This window comes from Hipposideros armiger, unplaced genomic scaffold, assembly GCF_001890085.2.
Source record: "Hipposideros armiger isolate ML-2016 unplaced genomic scaffold, ASM189008v1 scaffold_239, whole genome shotgun sequence".
Classification (NCBI taxonomy): domain Eukaryota; kingdom Metazoa; phylum Chordata; class Mammalia; order Chiroptera; family Hipposideridae; genus Hipposideros; species Hipposideros armiger.
The window spans coordinates 1,256,476-1,283,892 of NW_017731589.1; the positions used below are offsets into that span (position 1 = coordinate 1,256,476).

Consider the following 27,417-nt stretch of genomic DNA (forward strand, 5'->3'; position numbering starts at 1 on the left):
TTTTACCCAGTTTGCCTCCATCCCCCCTTCCCACCTCTGGCAACCACAAATCTGATTCCATATACAGTGTAACAGTATTGGTCTTTCTCTGATTTCACCTAGTATAATGCTCTCAAGATTCAACCAAGTTGTCGAAAATGGTAGGATTTCCTTCTTTATTATGGCTGAATGATATTCCATTGGTATATATATCACATTTTCTTATGCATTCATCTTTTACTCCCACTTTACTGTTGATGGACATAAAATGATTTTTTAACATGGAATAATTTTTCACCAAGAGGTTATATTAGAAATAATTTATGAGATAGTCCTCTGTTTGATATTTGTTGAGTCCAGGAGTATTTTTTGAGACACTGATTTGTGCAAGGTGCTGCTACGTGCTGGGCACCAAGCTGTTTTATTTCTTTTGTTTTGAATATAACCAAAGTCTCTGTTCTCATGGAGTTTCCATCCTTGTGTGAAATGCTAATAAAATTTTTAAAAGGATGTAGTCCAGCTTTAAAAGTTACAGAGAATACATATTAAAAGGTAGTGTTTCCCAAAGTAGATCTGAGGACTCTAGTCGTGTGGTCAGGTAAATGAGGGAAACACTGCATTCCGTGTCCTGTCCCCTCACTCCTGGGTATCCATGAAACAGCCACCATTGTAAAGGATCAGGGGTGTCCTGCCATTAAAAAAACAAACAAACAAAGAACGATTCTACATTTAAAACCCAGTGTTTCCCTGAATTATTTGACCATGGAATTTTTTTCTTTTGACCATTTATTAATGTCCAGTGGAATTAGTTTTCCATGACCAGACTTCGGGAAGTACAGTTGCAAGGGAGTCATTCTTTGAGGAGAGTCCAAGGGCTTGACATGGAGGGAGAAAGCCAAGGAGACTCGTTCTGAACAAAGGTAGGGTTTCGGCTAGTGTCCAGCAGGAGCATCAGGCCACAGGCATTTGATTAGATATGTGGAGGACTTTCTTGGCCACGATGCTGATTAAGTCTGGAACCGATGACTTTATAGAAAGGTTTAACAAGTCTTTGGGTGTGTGTGTGTGTGGGGGAGGGTTATATAAAATCGTGTCTGTAATTGGGACCTGTTGAGGTCTATATGGGTTCTATAATTATTGCTTTCATGGGAAAAATCATCATTAAGTTTTTTCTTGGTCAGAGATAAGTTTTTCTCTTGAAAATATTCTTAAGATTATGACTGGTGAGAAGGTGTCATTTCTGGTTAAGGTACACTTACTTTTTGAGCTGGATGGGTAAGAATTTGGCTTTAACCTCAGTTCAATTTTTTGAAAATGGAGACAACCTAGATTTGACAAACATGGCAATTAGGTGGTTAAGAGGTTAAAGTCTGAATTTTCTTAAGATCACAGTTTAATAACAGTAATTGTAGTAATCCTCTGCAGACTTAATGCACTGACTGTAACTTCCCTCTCTTGCAGGTATGATTTTTAATGAACGTGATCAGGAGTTGAGAGACTTGGGGTATCAGAAGCATGCCTTCAATATGCTTATTAGCAACCGCTTGGGCTCCCATAGAGATGTGCCTGATACAAGGAACGCAGCGTATGCTCCTTATTGCTTTCTGCTAATCGTTTTAGTAACACAGTGCTTTCATGCCTGTATAGTACGTCAGGAGGGTGGCACTGAGACTCTCAGCCACGCTTCATTATTCAGGGTAGTAGACAACCTAGGGCAGATTTGCACTCTTGTTACACGTGAAGCCATGTGGTCTGAGGTGCTATGAACAAAGTTCTAGAGCTTGCTGTCTTTTAACGTTTATCATGTGGGGAAAAGGAAGGGGGTGCTAACAGCATAAAATTAAATGCCTTCTGAGCATAAGTTTGTTTTAAATGTTTATTAGATTCATGGTGAAAAGTATTAAAATCAGTGAAGAATTTTACTCATCTTCTCACTTTTCTGTTTCCATTATTTTTGTTTCTTCAGAAGGCTTTTCTTTCCTATGGTTGGGCCATCAGTCATTCCACAGACAAACTTTTTTGAGCACCTTCAGTTTGCTAGACATTGTATTGTCGTAGGCCCTGGAAATACACACAATAAGCCATTTCTGGATTCACAGGGCTTAGCGTCTAGCAGGGGAGGTAAATAAGGAAACAAGTAATTGCAGTAGCATTAGTGAGCGTGAAATGGGGGTCCCCAAACCAGAGTGGTCAGGGACGACTTCACAGAGTGTGAGGACTGAGCAGTGATGCAGGGGAACAGGGAACTGATTGAGGCGTAAAGCTGCGTGGCTCGTCAAAGGGACTGAAATAGTTCAGTTTGGCTACAGGGAAGAATGGCGCGAGGCTGGAGGGTACCAGGCCCAGGCATGGGAGGCTCTGTGTGCCGCAACGGAACAGGGAAATGTGGATTTTATTCTTTACGGCGGTGGTTTTGTATCGTTGTTGTATAAAGCCACCTAGTAGTTTCTTATGTGGAAGCACCTCCATTATTTTGATCTATATATCATAGTTTACTTCACTTGATTTCTATTGGGCAAAAATAAAATTTTCAAATATACATTTTGTTATCTCCTCTGGAAACCTCACTGAAGAGAAGCTGAACACCAGCATACAAAAGCTGCATTAAAAAATGTGCAGTGATTTTATGTAACCTATGTACCAAAAAAGGAAAAAAAAAATCAAGTTTTTAAAATGTGGACCTGAAGATAAGCAAAGTAGCAGTTATCAGAGGGAGAAATTAATATAAAACTCTTGAGTAAGAAACCACATTGTTTTCTTAAATGCTTTTTAAAAAAATTATTGTAATGTAAGGAAGAGGCTGAACAAGGTAGCAATTAATATTTAGTGAATAACAACTTAATACATTTGAGCCTTTGAAAATGTCGGGATGTTTCTCGTACAGATGTAAAGACAAGACGTATCCGGGGGACCTGCCCGTTGCTAGTGTGGTTATTTGTTTCTACAACGAAGCCCTGTCTGCTCTGCTCCGCACTGTGCAGAGTGTCCTGGACCGCACGCCAGCCCGGCTTCTCCACGAAATCATCCTCGTGGACGATGACAGTGACTTCGGTAAGGACTGTGGAACTGCCCATGTGGGATTGGGCACGTTAGTAGTGACAGCAGTAGCAGAACCGACCACTCAGCACATCGTGCGGGAGGGGACCCTGACACATGGAATTGCTGGGGAGCCTGTCCACCAGTCATAGGATCGTTTTGAAGGAACTGCATTACCTTTGTAATCTGTTCACAAACGGTGCTGCCCAAATTTGGCCCTTGAAATGTTTCCCTTGGCTTATTAGCTTTTAAAATAACAATATTTTGAAATAACTACAGATTCACAATAAGTTACAAAGAGCTCCCATGTACCCCTTCACCCGGTTTTCTCCGTTGGTTACATCTTACATAATTACAGTACAGTATCAAAACCAGGGCTTGACTTGGTACAGTGTGTGTGTACAGTTCTCTGTCATTCTGTCTTGAGTAGATTCCTTCAACCCACCACTGTAAACAACTTACAGACCTTGCTTCATCACCCCAAAGATCTCCCTCACCCTACCCCTTTAGAGTCATACCCGCCACCCATAATCTCTGGCAAACCTAATCTCTGTGATTTTGTCATTTCAAGAATGTTATAGGCCCAGAATCATACAGTATGTGACCTTTTGAGATCAGCGTTTTTCAGTTGGCATAATTCCTTGGCTTATGTTTATCTAATAAGTCTGTTAACCCCGGACTGTCCCCAGTTAAAAGTAGATTACATTCTGATAGCTTTTAGATGATCTCTGAATGCCATTTTTATGAGTCGGTATGTAAATATCTTAAAGAAAAGTGTATAATTCAACATAGACTTCCTAAAAATGGTTTCATGTACACATGGCAGGACAGAGAGCTTTTTATTTATGCTACTCTTCAGCTCTTCTCAGCCTTGTGTGATAGATTGTTCCCCATGTTACAGAGGAAATATTGGATTGTCAGAAAAGTCATGACATATTTTTTTCTATGTTTTTCATTGCGAAAATGCGTCATGACTTTTCCGACAACACAATAGTAAGTAATTGGATCAAGATTCCATAGTTGTTCATTGCTAGAGTTAAAATTAGATGCCTGGTCCACATAACTCCTAGCCTCCTGCTCTTTTCATTACAGTAAGCTGCAGAGATACACTGATGCATCGTATGCCGGTCACATATTTTTCCACAACTCAGGTGTTTATTAAGCTAACCTCTTATATCAACAACAGAATTGGTACCAGTACTTAAGTATACAAAGTGAGGAAATACATACTGGGGCCAATGGGAGTAAAATTCTCAAAACTTGGTAAATATTAAAACCTTGCAGGAGAAAATTTAGAAAAGTTAACAGAAAACAAAATTTTATTTCAACAGTGGATGATTAAAAAATAACTAAGAATTTGAGTCTGGGCCAAATAAAAGGTTGGCTAAATACTAGATACTAGAATTTATGGTGTGTTTTTTTTTTTTTAAGTCAACCTGTTTTTCACTTTGTGTGTATTTTATCTAAATTTATGATAATTTACAATGGTTTATGTACTAACTATGGAAAGAATTACTTTTTATATGATCTTTGAAGTTGTTATGAAACTTAAAGGTAAATGAGATACAATTTATGAAAAACAGTTAGTGCCCTGGGAAGGTGCTAAACTAACAGAAGGGCATATTTACTGCTGTTCTTGTGTAATTTTTGGTAGAGGCAACAGAAGTTGTTTCTCACTTATTCTGAACTGGAGTAAGACTTGATAAATTACTTTGAAACAAAAGACATTTATATCCCATTTTCTTAGTTTTAAGTCTGATTTATATACAGTCAGTCGAACGTTCATTGACTCAAGATGTTCATTTCACATGTTGTTTATGCAAAGCACTGTGATCCTTGCTATCGAAATACAAATAAGTCTACAAGGTAACGCTTCCTCTTGGCTGGATTCAAACTCTTAACCTTCATTTCTTTCCCCTTTTAAAATAAAGCACAAGAAAACTCTGCAATATTTACTTGATAATTTGTTTGCAAATAGCAGATACAACTTTAGAGTAGCTATAAAATGTCCTTTGTATGTGCCTCACGTGGTTTGAATAATTATGGGACTCATTATTTTCAGATGATTTGAAAGGAGAATTAGATGAATTTGCCCAAAAGCATCTCCCTGGAAAAATTAAAGTAATAAGAAATACAAAGCGGGAGGGACTGATTCGAGGAAGAATGATTGGAGCAGCCCACGCGACAGGTATCTTCTTCCCGTTGGGTTTTCTGGTTGGGTGCTGGATGATGAGGGCTCTGTCCTTGGAGCCTGGTCTGATTCTGCGGAGGTCGTGGAAAGTGGTGTTTGAAGTGGGCACACCAGCAGGAGAGATGAGACTTGTGCAGGTTGGGAAACTGCAACCCTGCTCCGCAAAGCACAGAGTTCACGGAGGTGACCTCTTGCGTCCTCACTGGCCTGTTCTCATCATGGCCCTTGTTGTTAACACCTCCCCGCAGACAGGTATAAAGTCGTTCACTCATAGCCGAAGGGTGCAATCCAAAATGCAGCTGAACTGTAATTTTGTAAATGCAAAATTTACACTATGTAACCAAAGTGATTTGAATTATGCCAACAATACTTAAAGTGTGACTGTATACCACTGGTGATATGCATCATGGTTTTAGTTGGGTAAAGGGGCACAATATTAAAAATTCACTCACATAACTATAAAGGTATTGTCTTTAAAATTCCCTCTTAATCCTCCTGGTTCCATCACAGAGAAAGTTCCCAGTGGTACTACCAAATCTTTAGGACCTTTCCAGCTTACACCGAGCTCCTCTTTTAAAAGGAAAGAACGGGTGTCAAATTCAGAATGTTCTGCTGGAAATCTATCTGGTTAGTCTTCAGTTACATCATACCGATTCCACTGAATTTTTATGGTTACCGCCATGTAAAGTTGGAGATCCTGATTTTCATTTATGATCTTGATAAAAAGTTTTCCTTTTAAAGTAAATTTAAATGAATTTGTTTAAAAATATTAGCTATATAATGATGCACGTAGTGCATGGATATGGCCAAAAAAAGTCATGAAGGTAATTTACTTAGGCACAGCTGCCGATTCAGTCAGATAATGGCATGAAATATAACCGCCACCCTCCCAGCCCAAATAATTAAGTCTTTTAGCCAGGAATTCTGCCTGAAGTGTACCATTAGGATTGAGGAACATATACAAATAAGCCCAACTCTTGAAAAAATTTACAGACAGCTGAGATTCTCCTCAGTAATTCTTTGGACAGCCAGGTATAGAGTGTGGTGTAGTGACCAGCTGTGCCAATTACGATAATCGAAATAATTCTGAATTTAGTATACATCTCCCTGCCTTAAAGAATGGAGAGCATAACTGCATTTTCATTGGTGCTTCAGAAACATGACTGCATTTACGGATTATTGCTACAACACATCCGTTCTTTCAGGAGCGAGGGAAGGGCACGCCCGTCGTCATGGTGATGGTGCAGCTCCCTTCTCCGTTGGAGTCAGCACTCGACTGCCATGCATGCACTTCTTATTCTTTCATTTTCCACCTTTTTAATTCCCCCAGCCTTGTTAGCAAAATAAAAATCATAAAGATTTTATCTTGCATTTTTAACTCCACTTGATAAATGTGAATGGCAGTGAGGGTTTCTTTGATAACTTCATGGTTATTCTGAGCAGTTGAGAAACTAGAATCTCATCAGATAGCATTAATGCTATTAATTCTAATGATTTACCCCTGAAATGCTCACTAGATTTCACAAGAATTAATTGAAGCACCAGATGCATTCTCTTTCGGTTAATGACAGCAGCAACACCTCAGGCAGGAAAGTTCTCACGATGCCAGTGAGCTAGTCACGTCGCTCAGTGTCTGTGAGGGACCTTACAAGGCTGTAAAGAGCATGCAGCTCCCGGGGTTATTTCATACAGCAAGGCAAAAGGCTCGACCTGTCCACTGTCTATTCTCAGGTTAAGTCAGTTCAGTCAAGGTTCCTTTGAGGACAAGATGTTTTCATAGCTTTTCCTAACTCCAAAAATGTTACTTTTTTCAATTAAAGCCAATTTAGGTGAAGATGATGTATGGTCACACTGAGCCTGAGACTTGACTTCCCCCAAACTGGCTTGTTTCTGACAGTCCCTAACGTATATTTGAACAAAGTTCAGCAGATCATAATGAAAGAAGAAAAAAACACTTAGTATCAGAAAACATGAATTCTCAGTAATAATCTATTGTAACAGTACAGTGTTTCCAGTGGCATGATGTTGCCATTCCCCACCAGTACCCCACAATTTTCTCTCTATCTCGATGCCTTCAATAACTCAACATGGCCCAGCCAGTAAGTCTTTGAGTAGAATTCAAAAGACAAATACACTTGAATTCAGTCTGTGGATGACCGCATACTGGATGAAGGGGAGAAAGTTACTTGTTTTTGGTAATCAGTTCACTGGGGGCTCATGAGAAAGGAGGGAGGAAGAGGCTAAACATGGAGTTGCAGCCACGCCCGGCAGATGGGAGTGGGTGTGCAGGGGAGGCGGTGAGCAGGGCCAAGCCCCGGAAAGCCCCGGTGAGCTCTGACTGCACCGCCGCTTGCCTCCTTTGCAGGGGAAGTCCTGGTGTTCCTGGACAGCCACTGTGAAGTGAACGTGATGTGGCTGCAGCCCTTGCTGGCTGCCATCCAGGAGGACCAGCGGACAGTCGTGTGCCCCGTGATCGACATCATCAGCGCGGACACGCTGGCCTACAGCTCATCCCCTGTGGTGCGGGGGGGATTCAACTGGGGGCTGCACTTCAAATGGGACCTCGTTCCGCTTCCTGAGCTCGGGGGGCCGGAAGGAGCTACTGCACCAATTAAGTAAGATTTCTCCCTTGCATCTGAAGCATTCTCGCCAGTACTTCAAGAAGGAAAAAATATTTCAAAGATAATTCCTTCTTCTTTGCAAAAAACAAAAGTGCTGGCTGCTTTGTCCATGAAAATTCTTGAGTGCTTATGGATTTTGTGCACTCTGCCAAGCCCTAAGGGAAGGTCTCTGAATTAGACTGTCATGCCCTCAAGGACTTACAGCTTAGTGAGGCGGACAGGCAGAGCCAGCAGTATCCTGGGTGTGTAGCACCGGATACCATGGGCGTACCCTGTGTGCTGTGCTGTTTCTGTCACATGCCGTGTGTCACACTGATCATTTTTACCTTTAGCTTTTTGCTAGTTTGGTGGAGAACAATTGATACGTAAGCTTTTTCTGCAATCAGGAGTTTTAGGATGGATTCCTACTAGTACAATTACTAAGTCATAGTGTATGAATTATTTTCAGTTCCCATCCATATTCTGTATTATAAATCTGCTCTGTTATGCCTTCTCTTGTTTCTGTTTTGTTTTAAATTGCTCATGTCGATTTCAGAGAGGTTTTAAAGTTCTTGGACCCTTTTAAACTTCTTAGTCGTGCCTGCTCTTGGATCTCATGTAAATGAAGCTGTGGGACTCTGTCTTGCTGCTTTTTCTCAACATTGCTGTCAGCATTTCCCTGTGCTGCCGTGGATAGCTCTAGCTGATTGGTTGTCATTGCTGTATAATGCTCTATCCTACTAATTATTATAACTTACGTACCCAGGTTTCCGTTGGTGGGGCACTAGGGTTGTTTTCAGTTGTTTTATTACGTTGCAAACTGCCGTGTCCAACCTTCTCCTTCATGGCTTCTGATGTGATCTACTGGCAGGTCTGTGGGCCGGCTTTCTGCTCAGGTTTCGTGGGAGAAGCTGCTGCGGTTCGCAGTGAAGTCCATGAATAGACCATCTCCAGCTCCTGTCTTCCGTCTTCATGTGCTGGCAGCTTTTTCTCACGTTACGTACCGGGGACTCAGTGTGGGTCACTCACTACCCGCCGTGCCCTCCCCAGCTGTGCAGATGGGGAGTTAGGGCTGGAGCACCCCTCTGCGGGGGCAGGGCTGCCTCTGGGGACTGTCCATGTCTGACCTCCGTGACCTCACATCATGTGATTGGAGACAGATGGTAGCGGTGACTCCATTTCCTGTCTCGTTCTGGACTGCCTGTGTTTTCTTTTTCAGAAGGTGAATTAAGCATAGTCCAGTAAAGTATTTTTTGTTTTCCTCTGCCAGTGCAAGAAGAAAATCCCCCAGACTGTTATATATGTATTCTCATTCTTAGTTTTAGTGCAGTTGCCATGTTTTTGCCTATTTCATCATCTTCATGGGTATGTTTTTCATTGTTGAATTTTTAACCTAACACATGAATGTATTCAGTAACAAATCAATAGAAGAGTTTAGAATGAAAAGTGGCCGACTCTACCCCTTTTCTTCCTATTCTCAGTCCTTCTCCCCAGAGGCAAATTCTCGTAACTGTTTTTATTTTTGGTCTTCCCCTTCTCACTTCCTTGTATAGATGATACGCATAGTCCTCTTTCAACATCAAACGAACGTTGGCCCCTCTCCATAGGAAAAATGAAGACTTAGCTTTTACATCATGCCCTAGTATTCTTTGTCCCTAGTGTTGTAGGATGGTTGTTTGTAGTTATTGTATCGGGTTTCTTTTGATACTTTAAAAAGTCTTTCTTGCTGTGCTGTCTTTTGACAGCATCATTTGACACTGCAGTGAGGATATTAGCCCCCTTTCTCCCACTTTTTCTACCTTTCTATATAAGCTACTTCACTTTTATGATATCAAGGTTGCTAACTTCTTGAGTTGGATGCTTAGATTTTAAATTTTTTCAGACTTTTCCTTTTCTAATACATGTATTTAAAATGATCAACTTTCTTCTGATGGTTTTAGCTGCAACCCACCAATAGTGATATATCATTTTTTATCATTTATTTAAAGGTATTTTCACTGTGATATCTTCTCTGACTCATAGGTTATGTAGCGATGCATTTATTTTCTTGACAAATGGAGATTTTATAGTTATTTATTCCTAGCTTAATTACACTGTGGTCATAAAACATTTTAATTCTATGGAAATTGATGAGATTAATGTCTAGTATATGGTTAATTTTTGTAAATATTCCTTGCGTGCCTGGAAAATTTGTATTTTCTCCATTTGTTAAAGATGGGATTCTGTATCAGTTTGGTTAGGTTTATTGTGTTACTGAAATATTCCATATTTTTATTAATTTTTAATTCATATGTTCTATCAGTTATCGAAAGTGGTATATATATATAGTTTTCCACTACAGCTGTGTATGTTTCGCCTCAGTTCTTTAAATATTTTCTTCATATACAGAGGGTGCAAAAAAATGCATATACATTTTAAGAAAGGAAAAGAAACTGTATTAAAATTGTAATACTAAGAATGACGCTAGCATTCATTTGATTAATGCCATCGTTGGAGCAAACATACTACACATTGCTACCATAATTCAACTCAACTTTGAAATGTAGTACATAGATAACATCTCTTACAATGTGTATACATTTTTTTTTGGCACCCCCGGTATTTTGAGGCTGTGTTAACAGATGCATGAAAATTTAGAATTATTAAATCTTCTGGTGAATGAAACCACTTATCATTATGAATTGTCTTTTATTCTATACTTCTAGAATAGCAAAACTTTTGCTTTATAGTCTGATAATATGGCTGTTCATCTTTATTTTGATCAGTATTCACATTGTATAACTTCTCTTCCCTTTGCCTGTCAATCTTTCTATGACCTTATATTTAGATGTGTCCCTTGTAAGTGGCATGTAGTTCCTTTTGTTTTGTTTTGAAACCAGTGTGAAAAACTTTGACTACAGTGGTACCATTTGCTTTCTATTTGTTCTTTCTGTTTTATATATTTTTCTCTTCTCTTGCCTTCTTTGGCCTGAGTTTCTACTTACTATAATTCTGTTCAGCAGCCACACCATTATTAGAAGTTATACATACTTGTGCACTGTTCTTTTAGGGGTTACCCTGGAGACTACAACATACATCCTTAACTTATCAAAGTGTAATATAAATTGGTACTTTCTGCAGACAATGAATGCTAGGATCTCAGAATGTGCATATTGTTTTAATCATACAGCACGTAACCATTACTCATTTAGGTTTACCCACACATGTCCCCTTTTATGTCACTCTTTATTCTGCATCTGCAAACTTCCATTTGAGGTTATGTTTATTCTGACTAAAGAACACATGTATTTCTTTTGGTGATTACTCCTGTCTTTCCCTGCAAATGTCTTTGTTTCACCGTTATTTTGAATAATTTTACTCGATGTACAGTTCTCGATTGGCAGATACATTCTTTCAGGGCTCTTCTGGTTTCTGTTTCTGGTGAGAAATTAGCTGCAGTCTTAGTTTTGTTTCCTTTGACGCTAATCTCTTTCATTGGCTGCTTAAATTTCCGTTCTGTTTGTGTCAGAAGAGTTTTTCAGATACACATAAATTTGGTTTCATTTTTGATAGTATGTAATTATCTGCCAAATTCTCAATCTTGTCTATTATGTTTGAACATACTGAAGTTATTTTAAAGTTTCTGCCTGATAACTCCATTATTTGACATCCCTGCACATCTGTTTCTGTTGCAGATTATTTCTCTTTCATGTGATTTATCTTTCTGGTTATTTATTTTCATTTAGTCCCAGACTGTATGAAAAATTACATAAGTATATTTATGCCTGGGATGATGTTTTCTTCTTGCAGAGAGAATTTTGCTTCACTTGTGGCAGGCAGCTTGGGACGCTAGAATCCATGATGACCTAATCCATTGTCAGGAAGTGAGATGACTGGAAGTGGGCTCGGCTCTCATCGGGCCAGTGCACTTCAGATGCTCTCACTGACTAACACCGGGTTTCTCCGTCAGGGCAGTCCTGACATTTGGGGCCTGATAAATTCTTCATTTTGCAGCACACCTGGCCTCAACCCATCAGATGTCAGTAGCAGCCCCCTGCCTGCCTCTCGCCACCTCCCCCCCCCACACACACACACCCAGTTGTGACAGCTAAAAAGGTTTCCACAGGTTAATGAGACGCTTGCTTGGAGACAGAATCACCCCGTTGGAGAGCTACTGGTCTCACCGTGGTAGGCCCTGAAGCTCAGCTTTTAACCCAGTGGCTCTTTGAGACTGTCAGAAGATTAATTCATTTGAGGTAGATTTTTGTCAACAATGGTTATAAAAAAAAAAAGTACTTTTGGTACTTAAAAAAGTAGACTTTGTTTGCCAGGTATCTAGTGTACCCAGAAAATGCAGTTTTGTGTCCCAGCTCATGTCCTAATATTAGATGAAATATGTTTCATAGCTGTGAATCTATCTATTGGGTTGTCGGAAAGGTCATGACGTATTTTTTCGGTTTTTCGTTGCAAAAATGTGTCATGGCTTTTCCGACAACACAGTAGTTTTTATGAATAATTTTCCAAAGCTGGACAGAATTTTTAAACATAAAAATAGGAGCTAATTGTACAGAATTGACGCTGTAATTATTTTCCTTTCGTAGGTCACCTACAATGGCTGGAGGATTGTTCGCCATGAACAGAAACTATTTCAATGAGCTTGGGCAGTATGACAGTGGCATGGATATCTGGGGAGGAGAAAACTTAGAAATATCATTTCGGGTAATTTCATTTTTTTGCATGCTTAATTATTTGTGTAGAATATAATTTTTATCCGTGATCCCATATTTTCTGTAAATTCTCTTTGATTGTCTTTAAGAAATTGTCCTCTGTAAGTACATACGTAATTAAATTTGGTTATTTTTCTCCTGTTAAAAAAAAAGAAAAATTGTCCTTAATGACATGGATGGATAATAAGCCCTATGTATATACGGAAGGCGTCAAACAAAATGTATACACATGACTTGTATTCATCTTTTGTTATCAGTATATATTGAATATTACAATTCTAATACAGGCTTTTCGTTTCTTAAAATATGTATACATTTCTTGGCACCCTTTGTATTTCATGAGAATTCAAAATGGATAGATGTATTTAACGGTTGGGTGTTAAATCCAGAAGACTTAATGTACATTTATTGAGTCTAGAGTTCTGTTCTTGCCCTGTCTAGTGGGGCGATCCGGTTTCCCTTGTTGCCTGAGAGTCCTCTTCCCCTGGAGAAAGTATAGTTGTCCCCGTTTCGCTCTCAGAAGTAGCCGGTTATGTGCCAGATCATAGCATCACCCCCTGTGCAGCTCACTGAACCCTTCATACACACAGGCACCCCCAGCCCGAGGAAGGGTTTCTCCCTCTCCTAATCTCTCCTCATCTCCAGTTGCCGAGGTGGGAATGAGTCTGGGTGGGGTCTGTGGCTCGGGGAGCTGTGGTGATGATAAGCCAGGCTTTGGAAAAGGCAGAAAACAGACAGAGGCCCCCACGCCCCACCTCCGGTCTCCTAGTCCAGACAGCAGAGTCTCCATTCAGACACGAACACAACACTTGGTGTAGATGTCATTTTGTGTTTTTACAAGTATATTGACGACAGTGTTTTTAAAAGGCAATTTTTCCTATATAATCAAATTGAAAGGACTAATAGGTATCATTAGTTTAGTCTTATTTTGTAGATAAGGTAATTGAGTCCCACAAAAATGAAAATAACTATATAAAGTAACTCAGATCGTCAAGGGTAAAATTTAGACCAAAACTAGGATATTTTTCATCTTAAGAGTTATTCTGTATATTTTATAAAAATTTTCTTAAGTCTATCTATACATTTTATAAGAAAGTACCTGTAAACGTGAAATTACAGGACCAGTTTACAGTAAGAATTCCTTGTCCCTAAGTTTCTTGATCTTTTAAAACAGTGATATAAGTGTGACTAGACAAATGATAACACAAGAATATTATGTTGTTTTAGAGTTCAGTTTCCTTTTAATCATACAGATAATTTTTAAAAAACAAACCCTTTGTCTTCTGTTTGAGGAGCAATATCTAATAAGAAAACATCTTGCAAAGTCTCACACACACCTTTTTAATAAAGGTTAATTTCCTGACACATCATACATTGATTCCATAGCACTGTGAGGCAACTGTTAATCCATATTTTGCTTCTGACCAGATTTGGATGTGTGGAGGCAAACTGTTCATCATCCCTTGCTCTAGAGTGGGACACATTTTTCGCAAAAGGCGACCCTATGGTTCTCCTGAGGGTCAGGACACCATGACACACAACTCCCTGAGGCTGGCACATGTTTGGCTGGATGAATATAAGGTGAGCTTACATTTCTCACGGAGGAGGATGAGTGGGAGGCCATCATTCCTTTGGGGTGGCTTCAGATGCTTGTCACTCTTGCATATTTCTCTTTGGGTAACCATCTCCTTCCTCTACACCCAGTGTTTCACTCTTTTTTTTTTTTTCATGCAGCAGTTGAATCATCAGCCTTGTTAAGAGCGCACGCTCTATCCACTGAGCCATCTGGGTGGCAGCTCAGCTCAAGGTGCCGAGTTCAGTCTTAGTTGTGGGTGGGCATAGCCCACCATCGAACAGGCAATCTTCTTGTTACACCAGCTGAGCCATCCTGCCACCTGTTGGCAGCTCAGCAGCAGCTCAGCTTGGGCACAGCTCACTGGCCCATGTGGGAAATGAACCACCAACCCTGTTGCTCAGAGCTCGTGCTCTTAAGCAAACTTGTAACCAATTGAGCTACTCGGCCGCCTGTTTCACTTATTTTTTATTCTGACTCTTCTTTTAATTTTCCACATGACCACTGAGTAAGAGGTGAGGTAGCTAATATCAGAACTGCCGTCTCTCATCCGTTTCTTTATTTGCTCTGGTCCCTGTCCTGTGACTCCTGTGGAACCAGGCTGCTGTCAGACTTTGCACGGGGAGCATTCCTTCCCACCTTCCATCAGGTGCAACTTGCAGTGATGTTTTCTTTGTGACAGTTTTATTGAGGAATAATTACAAGTCAGTTTTAGAACATTTTATCACCCCCCCAAAAGAAACTCTGCATCCTTCAGCCGTCACTCCCCCCCGACATCCACCAGGCCTATTCGACAACCAGTAACCTACCCCCTCCGCTCATTTTATAGATTTGCCTTATTCTAGACATTTTATACAAATGGAATATCACAGTATGTGGTCTTTTGGGACCACATCATTTATAATGATGATTTCAGATGCATCCTCATTGTACCGTGTTATCAGTACTTTGTTTTTACTGCCAAGTAATATTCCATTGTGTGAATACATCTTGTTTTGTTTATCCACTGATGATTTGATGGACATGTGGGTTGTTTCCACTTCTTGACTGTTATGAAAAATGCTGTTGTGAACACTTTTGTACAATTAATTTTTTTAAACAAGCATGTATTGAGCACCTCTATATACCAGGCTGTGTTACATTTAGGGGGATACAAAAATGACTGAGGGAGTGCACGGTAATTTTTAACTCTGAGGTAAATGCAAGAGGAGTATATACCTCATGTTATGGGAATAAAGAGGATGAAGCAACTATTTGGGGAGTGAAAGTCAGGTCTCAGTCACATTTTTCCTGCACAATTGTTTATCTCCTCCTTCCACTGGACTGTGAGCTCCTCAGAGGTCCAAGCATCTTTGACTCATCACTGCCTAATACAGCAGCTCTCAAAATGTGGTCCACAGAGCACGCTTTCAGGCCTGGCGGGGCAAAGCTGCTTGCAGTCAGGTTAGTAGAGCATCTGCCACTTCACCATGTTGACATTACACCGATGGTGCAAATGGCTGGTGCCTTAGCATCAGTCAAAGCATCAGCACCAAATTGAATTCCTCACTGCCAGTTCATTCAGAACTTAAAAAATGCCAGTTTCACCTAAGAATGTCCTTGGTGAAGTAGTAAAAATAATGAATTATATTAGCTCTCACCGTGTCTCTTAGTGTTCTGTGTCAGTATTCATATCAAGCATAGAGAAAGCTGAAGATAGTGCTCTTTCCAGGAAAATCATTTGTACAGATGTTTGAGTTGTAGCTGAACTAGCCCCTTCTCCCCATAGAATACTCTTTTTATGAATGACTCACAAACCATGGTTATTCATGTTTGGGGATTTGGCAAACATTTTCTCAAACATGAACTGAGACTTTCACTTCACAGAAAACAACTTGTAGTAGTTGTTACAAATGATAAAATTCAAGCTTTCAAGTAAAAATTAGAATTTTGGAAAACTTGTACCTCAACCATAAACTTGATAGCTTCCTGGTGCTTAAAAACTTTTCTAATGAGATTGGTAGTAATATTTATGAATATAATTTTTTGGATATTATATAGTGAAATTTGTCACTATCTGGAAGAACTTCAACCCAACGGACCAGTATTTTCCAAATGTCTAATATATGAAGTTATAAAAATCTTGCATGGGTAAAAGATCCATTCAAAGAGCAAGACCAGTAGATTTTAATGCAACAAAATGAAAGCGCAATGGTTCGCTTTCATAATCTACATTGTAGCTAACCTTTAAAAGTTATTGAGTTATAGTGTAGTATCAAAAAAGAATAGCCATAATTATCTAAGTTATTAAAATATTCCTTTCATTTTAAACTATATATTTCCACAAACTCATTTTAAAAAGTATATTTAACCTAAAAACATATAGTAATAGATTAAATGCAGATATGAGAATTCAGCCAACTCTTTTAGCCAGACATTGAAAAGGTTTGCATAGAGCAGTGTCACTGTTCTCAGTAGATTTTTTGTTTAAACCATGTTGTTTATGTTAATAGGTAATGAGTTTGTTACATTTAATCAGTTTTTAAATTTCTGAATTTTAACTTCTATGGTAAATATCGATAGATATTGCTCATAGAAACAGAGCCTCTTGGGAGTCTTCAATAATTTTTAAGAATACAGAATCCTGACATCAGTTTGAGAACTGCCAATCTCAAATGTTTCATTGATTATGAGATACACATTTGTGTGTGTTTTGCACTTTCTGAGATTGAGGTGTATCTTACATTTTAAGATGTCTTATTTTAAGTTATGGAGCTAATTGTGTAAAAACTTTTCATTGACATTTTGGGGCAACATTAAGAAAACACTGGAATGAAAAATATTTTTCTCATCTGTTTCAGCTGTCCTTTAGACCTCAGATATAATTGATGATACTCATTTTAAACAACAAAAAAAATCCATTCTCTTAAAAAAATTTTCTTTTTTCAATTCAGGAGCAGTATTTTTCTTTACGACCTGACCTAAGGACCAGAAGCTATGGAAATATCAGTGAGCGTGTTGAATTGAGGAAGAAGTTGGGTTGTAAATCATTTAAATGGTATTTGGATAACATTTACCCAGAGATGCAGATATCTGGGCCCAATGCCAAACCCCAGCAACCCATTTTTATCAACAGAGGGCCAAAACGCCCCAAAGTCCTTCAACGTGGAAGGGTAAGAAAGTAATCTTATCAAAGTATTTCATTAAAAGTTGTATGATAATGTCATTGTAGACTGATCAGAATATTTAGTGATAAAATATTTAATGATAGCCTTTAGCTTGCCTTCCATTATATTCTTTTTATGAACATTTTAGTATCTTTGCTATTAATGTTAAGCTCCTTTACCTACCAGTGTTAAAAGAGGGCATGACTTCTGTAAGTTCTGTGCTAGCTTCCGAGAGGATATAGATATGAATATACAACAAAGGCAGGATAAGTGTAAAATTCATTTGGCAGAGACCTGTCCAATAAGGAAAACAAGAGGAGAAATTGGGGAGCTGTACACTGTTTGGCCTCAGCTCTGGGGATCCACTGCAGACAGGAAGTGAAAAGTGAGCAGGGTTAAGTGCTGGTGTCAGGTGAGGTTTCACACCCCATGTTCTGAGCCATCATTTGAGCTTAGCAGAAAACCCACCGAACAGCCACGTTTCTTTAGCTGTTCTCCTTTTGTTTCTGATAGAGTTTTTCAGTTTTATAATCACACTTAAATTTTAGGGGCGTAGCCAGAAAATCATACCCTTTTCTTGAATTTCTGAAAGTGGAGCCATTATAATTGTTGCTCAGTTTTCTTCTGTGTTACAAAGAAGGCAGTGCTTGAGGTTCTTTCACAGTGCCAACTATTAGTGGTTAGAATGAAGCCTAGAGCGTTACCCCTTCTTCTTCTATCTTACGAGATTAAAAAAAAATCATCAAGATGTTATTAGGTGTTTTCTCTTACAGTTACCAGTGTCCATATAGTTGAAATCCCTCACCAATAGTATTCTTGCCTTGCACGTCTAATCTCTAATACTTAAACTAATGCTTTTATTTAGAGTAGGTTCTCGAGTTTTGATGCATCTCACTTTTAGAATTCCTGTGGAATTTATAATCTATTTCCAGTTTAGTATGTATATTATATTTAATTATGTACCATTTGCTTTATATCTTTTATTCCTATTGCCTCAGTTTTAAATTAAGGTTCTTTAGTGCAAATGTGATAGTTTTATTTTTCCTTCCCTGTAATAGCTTAGTAAACTTGTATCTTTAGGCAGAATTTCTACTTGACACTGCTTGCCTCTGTTGTTAAAACTGCCTATAACCTTGAGTCTATTGTGATGCTCTTACGTATTTAGGAATAAAAAGTGCTTGTCTTTTATGACCTCTGGAATTCTGCCTTTGGAATAACATTTTCATATGTCATCCAGAACCTTTCCCAGCATTCTTAAGGGTGTTTTCTGACACTGGTCTGTCCTGCATGACGGGTTTCAGGAGCCTCTTCTTTTACAGCTCTGTCACCTTCAGACCGGCAAGTGCCTGGTGGCCCAGGGCCGCCCAAGTCAAAAGGGAGGCCTCGTAGTGCTGAAGGCGTGTGACTACAGCGACCCTACTCAGGTGAGTGATGCTGCTCCCAGCCAGTGCACAGAGGGAGTCTTTCCTGAGGAGGGAGGGCAGATACCCGGAGTTTAATTGGACTTCTCTTTTCAGGATGATTTTAGAGGTCTAGCACAGCTATTTTCGTCTCCTCCATATAGTTTCCTCCATATAGTTTTCCTACCTCTGATCATTGTTTAGAGCATTATTTAGACTTTCCAGTTACACAGAATGACTTGAAAACTGTGAATTTGTTAGAAATGGCAAAGGAAGTGCTGCTTTTCCCCTGCCCTTGGCACCGGTCTGTATCTGTGGGTCTGTTTGTTTAGTCCTTTATACATGAGATCATACGGTATTTGTCTTTCTCTGACTTCACTTTGCATTATACCCGCTAGGTCCATCCCTGTTGTTGCAAATGGCAAGATCTCATTCTTTTTTATGGCCGAGTAATATTCCATCGTGTGTATACACATCATCTTGATCCAGTCGTCTCTTGATCACTAGGTTGTCTCCATATCTCGACTATTACTAGTAGTGCTGCAGGGAACACAGGGTGCATATATCTTTAAGAATTAGTGTTTTTGTTTTCTTTGGGTAAATACCCAGAAGTGGGATTGCTGGGTCATATGTTCTATTTTTCATTTCTTAAGGAACCTCTATACTGTTTTCCATAGTGGCTGTTTCAATTTATATTCCCACCAGCAGTGTGTGAGGGTTCCTTTTTCTCCACAGCCTCTCTAACACTTATTTGTCTTGTTGATGATAGCCATTCTAACAAGTGTGAGGTGGTATCTCATTGTGGTTTTAATTTGCATTTCCTTGATGATTAGTAACATTGAACATCTTTTCATATGTCTGCTCAGGTCCTCTGCCCATTTTTAAATTAGATTTTTTTGGGGGTGTTGTATGAGTTCTTTATATACTTTGGATATTGACCCTTTATTGGAGGTATCATTTGAAAATACAGTAAAACCTTGGATTGCGAGTAACATTGTTTGCGAGTGTTCTGCAAGATGAGCAAACATTTCTAATACATTTTAACATGGTAAACGAGTGATGTCTTACGAGTAGTTTGTTTCCAGAACGAAATATGCTCGCAAACCGAGGCATTACTGTATCTTCTCCCATTCAGCAAGTTGTTGTTTTGTCATGCAAAACTGTTTATTTTGATGTATTGTCATTTGTTTTTTTCTTTGTTTTCCTTACTCAAGGAGACATATCCAAAAAGATACTACTAAGAGCGATGTCAGAGTTTAGTGCCTGTGTTTTTTTCTGGAAGTTTTATGGTTTCAGGTCTAACATTTAAGTCTTGAATCCATTTGGAGTTAATTTTTGTATATGGTGTAATAAAGTCCAATTTCATATTTTTTGTACGTATCTGCCCAGTTTTGCCAACACTTATTGAAGAGACTGCCCTTTCCCCATTGTATATCCTTTGTCGTAGATTGACAGTCTAAGTGAGGATTTATTTCTGGGCTCTCTATTTTATCCCATTGATCTATGTGTCTGTTTTTTATGCCAGTACAATGCTGGTTTAGTTTTATAGTATAGTTCTTAAGATTTCTTGGGCTATTTGGGTCTTTTGTGGTTCCATATAAATTTTAGGATTAGTTCTAATTTTGAGAAGGCCATTGGTGTTTTAATAGGGATTACCCTGAATCGGTATATTAGTTTAGATAGTAAGGGTATTTATTTTTTTAAGATTTTGTTGGGGAATTGGGGGAGGGGGACCAGCCAAGTTGTTGTTCTTCAGTCTTCGTTGTGGATGGTGCCAGTCGCCACCTGGCTTCCCGTCGGCAGCTCGTGGCATCTAGGCTCAAGGTGCCAAGTTCAGTCTTCGTTGCAGGCGGGAGTCAAACCAGCAGCCTTGTTAAGGGCGCATACTCTACCCCTTGAGCCATCTGGGCGGCAGCTCAGCTCAAGGTGCTGAGTTCAGTCTTAGTTGCAGGTGGGCATAGCCCACCATTGAACAGGCAATCTTGTTGTTACACCAGCTGAGCAATTGTCCACCTGTTGTTGGCAACTCAGCAACAGCTCAGCTCAGGGTGCAGCGTCACTGGCCCATGTGGGAATCGAACCGGCGGCCCTATTGCTCAGAGCTCGCACTCTTAAGCCAACTCTTAACCAGCTGAACCATTCGGTTGGCCCCAGTAGTAAAGGTATTTTAACAATATTAATCATTCCAACCCATGACCAAGGTATATAGCTTTCCATGTATTCAGTTTCTTTCATCAGTGTCTTACAGTTTTCAGAGTACAGTTTTTTCACCCCTGGTTAAATTTATTCCTATGTATTCTTTTTGATGCAGTTGTAAAAGGGATTTTAAAAATTTCTTCTCATTTGTTATTGGTGTGTAGAAACAGACTTCTGTATATTCTTTATCTGGCAATTTTACTTAAGTAATTTAGTCTAATTGGGTTTTGTTTTGGAGTCTTTAAGGTTTTTTGTATCATGTCATCTGCAAATAAAGACATTTTCACTTTGTTTCACTTTGTTTTAACTGATTGCTGTGGCTAGGACTTGGGGTTTTGATCTTTTACTTTCTTCGATAGGTCTGGATTTATAATGAAGAGCATGAGTTGGTTTTAAGTAATCTCCTTTGCCTGGATATGTCAGAAACTCGCTCATCAGACCCCCCACGACTCATGAAGTGCCATGGATCGGGCGGGTCCCAGCAGTGGACCTTTGGGGTGAGGAGCTCGCTTAGTGATGATGGAATGAGGGAGGGAGCAGGGCAGAGGGACCATTCTCCCCGATAGAGGGCGGTTCTGAGTTTGTAGCATTCTGTAAGGGGCTTTAAATGTTCCCATCTCTTCGGGATTACTGTATCTTCTTTACCATATTCTGACAAGTTGGAAGCATAGAACTGGTGGCATTTTTTTCTTGTTATCTCTTACTTTATTCTTTTCCAGAAGAATAATCGACTGTACCAAGTGTCAGTGGGACAGTGCCTGAGAGTGGTTGACCCATTGAGTCACAAAGGCTACGTTGCTATGGCAATCTGTGATGGCTCCTCCTCCCAGCAGTGGCATTTGGAAGGTTAAGGCGGACACCGTGGCTGGAATGGTCATTCATCATGCTTGTCCTCCTGTGGAGATGCTTGAGAAGATCAGCAGAGGCGAGACAGCAGGTGTACTCAAGTTTGGAGCACCAACTGACCCTCAGGAGGTGAAGAAGTATGTTTCACCAGGACGTTAAGGTCATTTCTGAGCTGCTGTTAAGGAATTTCTTGCTTATGGTAAGAGACCAGAATACAGTTTTAATATAAAGTGTCAGGATTATACAGAAGGATAAAACCCAGGAAATTGCTAGGTCTGTTCAAATTTATTTATGCTTTTTAATCCCCTAATGGTGTTGGTCTGATCAGGAACTTGTTATGATTTCCTTTCTTAGAAGATTTCATAGACAAACAAACTGATAGAATCCAGATTACTTTTAACTTCAGAAGACATCATGTATAAGATCATATTTAAGAGGCAGTTAACTATTCTAAATTATTCGGATGACTTCTGATACTATCTACATTTAAAATAAAGGGTCCTTTTAATTATTAACCTTTTTTTGTTTTTGGGCCTCAGGTCTGAGCTGTCCTATGTATGTGATACATGGTAAGAAAGTCACTTGATTAACCTATATACTAGGTAGGAGCCCTAACCATAGGGAAGTTTCACCGTTTCTTAGCTTGAATTATATGAGTTTGAAGCCGAAGGTATATGAATTTAGATTCTTGATATTAAAGTTTCCCATGAAACATCCAGGTAGAGTTGTTAAATAGAGGTTGAGATCTCAAAACACATCTCAGAGATATAAATTTAGGAAACATCTGTATATAGTAAAAGCCTAAATATAGAGAGTGAGGGTTTTTTCTACCAGAATTATGTCTCAGAGACAGTCTCATATTATTGAGTGCTTTCTCAGTTATTTTATCTTGAACTACAGAGCAGTTTAAGCACCAGATTAGAAACATGTTGGAGTATATCTTATATCTATATCCTAAAGTTTTAATCAGTCATTCAACTTCAAAGAGCAGCTGGCACATAATAGAAAACAAAAAGCAGCAAGATGGTAGATTTAAATCCAGTAAAATCAGTAATCACATTAAATGTAATTTGATTAAACCTAAATGCCCCAGTTAGAAGGCAGAGATTGTTAGACTGAATAAAAATGTTAAGACCCAACTATATATGTTGCCTCACTTTAAATATGAAGACACGAGTTAAAAATAGATGGGAAAATATATGCCTGTTGAACACTAATTGAAAGACATCTGGAGTAGCTAATATTAGTCAAAGGCGATTTCAGAGCAAAAAATTTACTAGGGGTAAAGAGGGCTGTTTTCATAACAATACAGGGGTCAATTCATTAAGAGGCAATAATCCCTAACACGTATATACCTAATAACTTCAAAACACATGCCACCAAAACTGTTCTATCAGAACTGCCAGGAGAGACACTACCTACAATTACAATAAATTTCAGCACACCACTCAATAATTGATAAGTAGACAGAAAAATCAAAATCAGTAAGACACAGAAAACTTGAACAATACTGTCAACCAACTTGATATAGTTAACATTTATGCAACACTCCACCCAACAAGAACACAGTCATTCTTTCCAAGTACACATGAAACATTTACCAAGATTGGTTATGTTCCTGGGTATTAAACAAGTCTCAATAATTTATACAAATGCAACTTACGAAAATTATACTAGAAATCATTATCAAAAAGATAACACACTTCCCAAAACCCTGTGAATCAAAGAAGAAATCAAAAGGCCATTTTGAAACACGGCATATCAAAATGGTTAGGATTCAGCTAACTTGGTCCTTGGGAAATTTATTGCACTAAGCACCTGGATTAGAAAAGGATTAAAAATTTGAAATCACTGACCTAGCTTCCACTTTAATAGAAAAAGAAAAGAAAGTTGGAAGAGCAAAGAAGCAGAAGAAATATTAAATATCAGAACGGAAACAAATGGAAAACAGAGAAATTTAATGAAACCAAAAACTGGATTAAGAATGTCAATAAAACTGATAAAATCTCTAGTAAAAAAAAAAAGACACAAATTACTAACATCAGTAAAAAGAATGGCAACCTTACTAGAGGTTCTACAAATGCTGAAAAGGATAAGAAGCAACAGGAACTCCCTGTCACTGCTGCTGGGAGTGCACAATGCTACAGCCACTCTGGAAGCCAGTTTGGCGGTTTCTTACAAAACTAACATACTCTTATCAGATGACCCAACAATCAAGCTTCTTGGTGTTTATCCAAGAGCCGAAAACTTATGCCCACACAAAAACCTTATTTATAGCAGCTTTATTCATAATTGCCAAACTGGGAAGCAACCAAGATGTCCTTCAGGAGGTGAATGGATAAACTGAATATTACTTAGTGTTCAAAAGAAGTGAACTATTGAGCCACAAAAGACATGGAGGACATGTAAATGTATATTATTAATCAGTGAAAGAAGCCAGTCTAAAAATCTGTCTGTATGATTTCAACTATATGACCTAAAAAAGGCAAAACCATGGAGACAATAAAAGATGAGTGTGGTTGCCAGAGGTAAAGGAGGAAGAGATAAATAGCAGAGCAGAGAGGATTATGAGGGCAGTGAAGCGATTGTGACATTCCAGTGGTACATAAATGTCATTACACGTTGGTCAAACCTGCAGAATACACACCACCCAAAGTAGTGGACTTGGATGATGAGGCACAGTAGGTCCTCAGTGGTACCGGATACTGATGATGGGGGACCTGTAAGTGTGTTCTGTACTTTAAGCTCAAATTTGCTATGAACCTGAAAGCACTTTAAAAAATCAATTGTTTTTAAAAAAGGATGAGAGATTATGACCAACTTTATGCCAGTAAATAAAATGGACAAATTCCTTGAAAGAAACAACCCAGCTTCTCTTAAGAATTAGATAACCTAAATAGCCCTCTACCTGTTAAACAAATTGATTTTGTAGCCCACAAAGAAAACTCCAGGCACACTAATGAATTCTACCAAACATTGCAGGGAAAAACTATATACCAATACACAACCTCTTGTGGAAAACTTCTGTGAAAATTTGATATTATGAGCAATTTTAAAAGCAATAAACCAGAAAACTAAACCAGTATTCTTCATGAATATAAAAGACTCCCTTATAAAAAACATTAGCAAATCAAACACAACAATATGTAAAAACGGTGATACCTGGTGAAAAGTAGGTGTGGTCCCAGGAATGCAAAGTTGCTTTAACGTTAGAGAGTCAATCAGTTAGAGAGTCAATCAGTGTATAGTTCATGATGTTAACACAGAACAAAAGGCTTATAATCTTGCAGGGAAAAAAACGTTTGACAAAATTCAACATACATTTATGATAAAAACTCAGCAAACGAGGAATGGAAGGAAAATTCCTCAATGTGATAGAGCATCTATGAAAAATGCTAGTCATTAAAAACGACTAGATAAGGAACAAAGCAAGGATGCCTGTACTTACCACTTCTGTTCAGCATTTGCAGTGAAGTGAAGGCCTTAGCCGATGCATTTGGCAACAAAAAGAAAAGGCATGTACATTGGAAAGGAAGAAGTAAAACTGTCTTTATTTGAAGACTGATCAAGTATGTAGAAAATCATAGTGAGTTTTCAAAAATATTACTAGGTAAACCCGCTTACTATCAGGAGCACAAAATAAAAGGTCAGTATAAAACTGAATGTATTTTAGTAGCAACAAAGAATTCAGAATTGAAAATAATGGTACTGCAATTTATAATTGCATCCAAATACGAATAATGAAAAGTATAAAACATTGCTGATAGAAAAGACAACCTAAATAAATGGAGAGCTGTAGTATATATGCATGGATTAGGAAACTCAATATTGTTAGGATGTTGATTCACAATTTGATCTACAGATTTAATGCTGTCCTCCATCAAAATCTCAGTAGGCTTTTTGCACTTGATCATCTTATTTTCAAATTTACATGGAAATGCATACAACTGAGTTGCCAAAATAATTCTGAAAAGAATAAAATTGGAGAACTTGCACAAATTCAAGACTGACTGTGATAATGGCTTATGGACAATGAATAGACTGGTGGGACGAAAATAGACCCCCTTCCCCCATATTTGTATGTATATGCAATTGATTTTCAGCAAAGGAGCCAATACAATGTAATCTTCATAACAAATGCTGCTCGAAGACCTTCATATCCCTATAGACAAAAATGAAACCTTATACCACATATAGAAATGATTTCAAGATGGGTCACAGATCTAAATAGGAGAACACCTTCATGACTTTAGGGTAGGCAAAGCTTTCTTAGCTCAATAAGAGAACTAGTCAAAAAAGATTAAGGAATTGGATTTCAACAAAATTAAAATCTTCTGCTCAAGACACCATTGAGAAAATGAAAACAAACGTAAGCCAAAGACCTGTATCCAGAGTATATAAACAATGCTTAAAATTCAATAAAGAGACAACTGAAGTTTTAAAATGGACACAACACTTGAATAGACCCAAACATGTATAAATGTTCAATGTCAGTCATCAGGGAAATGCAAATTACAACCACATTCAGATACCACTTCACATCCATTAAAATGGAAAAAGTAAAAGACTGACCTGGTTCTGAGGAAATGGCAGAGGAGGTTGGCAGCAAAGTCTCATTTTGCCCCATCAGTACCCAGTGCAACGGGGGCTACCAGACAGACTGAACCCAAGGGTAACAGTGACAGAGCACCAGGTGACAGTAACCCCACAGTCTCAAAGATAGGCTGGTTTGGGGAAACTAACAGCCATTAAGACCTGTGTTATTGCCCCTTGTGTGGCAGAAAGAAAGGAAGCAGCAGTAGGGCATCTGGTGGTGGTGGTGGCCGACCCGAGTCAGAGAACCCGAAAATGGCAGCAGGTGTTAACAGGACACGTGATGCTGAGCGTCCCACTCCTGTTCCTCGGGACTCTTGAAGATCACTTACCTCCAGGGGATGTCAGGGCCCCAGCCTGGGCACAAACTGCTTGGAATGGAATAAAACCTGAGCAGGACACGGAGAACAGAAAAAGAAAGGAGGAGGGACGCAAAGCCAGGCATGTCGCAGCGAGCCACCATGCCACTGAGCACCACAGTTAGAAGAGGGAGGTCTGTGGAGGTAGACCAGCCATCCGAACCAGCCCTCCAAGTTCAGGAAAAGTGAACTCTCACTAAATGAGGGACAGAAGAGGACCAAGGTCAAATCTCAAAGTTACTCTAGGAAGAGACAAAGCTGCATTAGAAAAGCCCGGTGTCCCCGCATCTCCCTGTGGGCCTCCTTTTCTACTCAGGACACTTGACTCCTAGTCCCCAAATGTGTGGAGGATTTTCCCACATGGAACGCTTCTCAGGCCAGCCGGGTGGGTGGTCCTTTACTTCAGCTCAGTTCTGACACCATCTCCCTGGAGACAGCAGCCGATTCTGCAGGCTAACGGCTCAGCCCCACAAGACCTCCCCCACCCCAGATGCCAGCTGCAAGGCCAGGTAGGCACCAGTGCTTCTAACCAACGGCTGTAAATCAGCTTCCCACAACCCTGTCCTCAGGTTCGATTAATTTGTGAGAGCATCTTTCAGGACTCAATGTTTACCGTTTATTATGAAAGGGTACAAAAGAGAAGACCATCCAGATGGAACAGCTGAGTCAGCGCGGAGCTTCCACGTCCTCCAGCACCTACGTGCCCACCACCCCAGAGGGTCTCCCAGCTCAGACCTTCTGGGTTTTGTGGAGGCTTCTCTACGTAGACATGCTGATTAAATCATAGCCATG

General features: G+C 39.2%; 1 protein-coding gene across 6 annotated transcripts in view; it reads left to right on the top strand.

Annotated features, from left to right (window-relative positions):
- The window catches only part of GALNT11 (polypeptide N-acetylgalactosaminyltransferase 11), a 45,280-nt gene extending 21,583 nt beyond the window's left edge, over positions 1-23,697 (top strand). For all 6 annotated transcript variants that reach the window (XM_019655393.1, XM_019655398.1, XM_019655395.1 and 3 more), the window contains 10 exons: positions 1,441-1,564; positions 2,864-3,030; positions 5,078-5,203; positions 7,572-7,821; positions 12,387-12,504; positions 13,941-14,093; positions 17,019-17,237; positions 18,551-18,655; positions 21,187-21,324; positions 21,547-23,697. In XM_019655393.1, the coding sequence (XP_019510938.1) occupies positions 1,441-1,564; positions 2,864-3,030; positions 5,078-5,203; positions 7,572-7,821; positions 12,387-12,504; positions 13,941-14,093; positions 17,019-17,237; positions 18,551-18,655; positions 21,187-21,324; positions 21,547-21,678 (1,532 nt within the window). In that variant the 3' untranslated portion in view covers positions 21,679-23,697. The remainder of the gene's footprint in view (positions 1-1,440; positions 1,565-2,863; positions 3,031-5,077; positions 5,204-7,571; positions 7,822-12,386; positions 12,505-13,940; positions 14,094-17,018; positions 17,238-18,550; positions 18,656-21,186; positions 21,325-21,546) is intronic.
- The last annotated feature ends 3,720 nt before the right edge of the window (positions 23,698-27,417 follow it).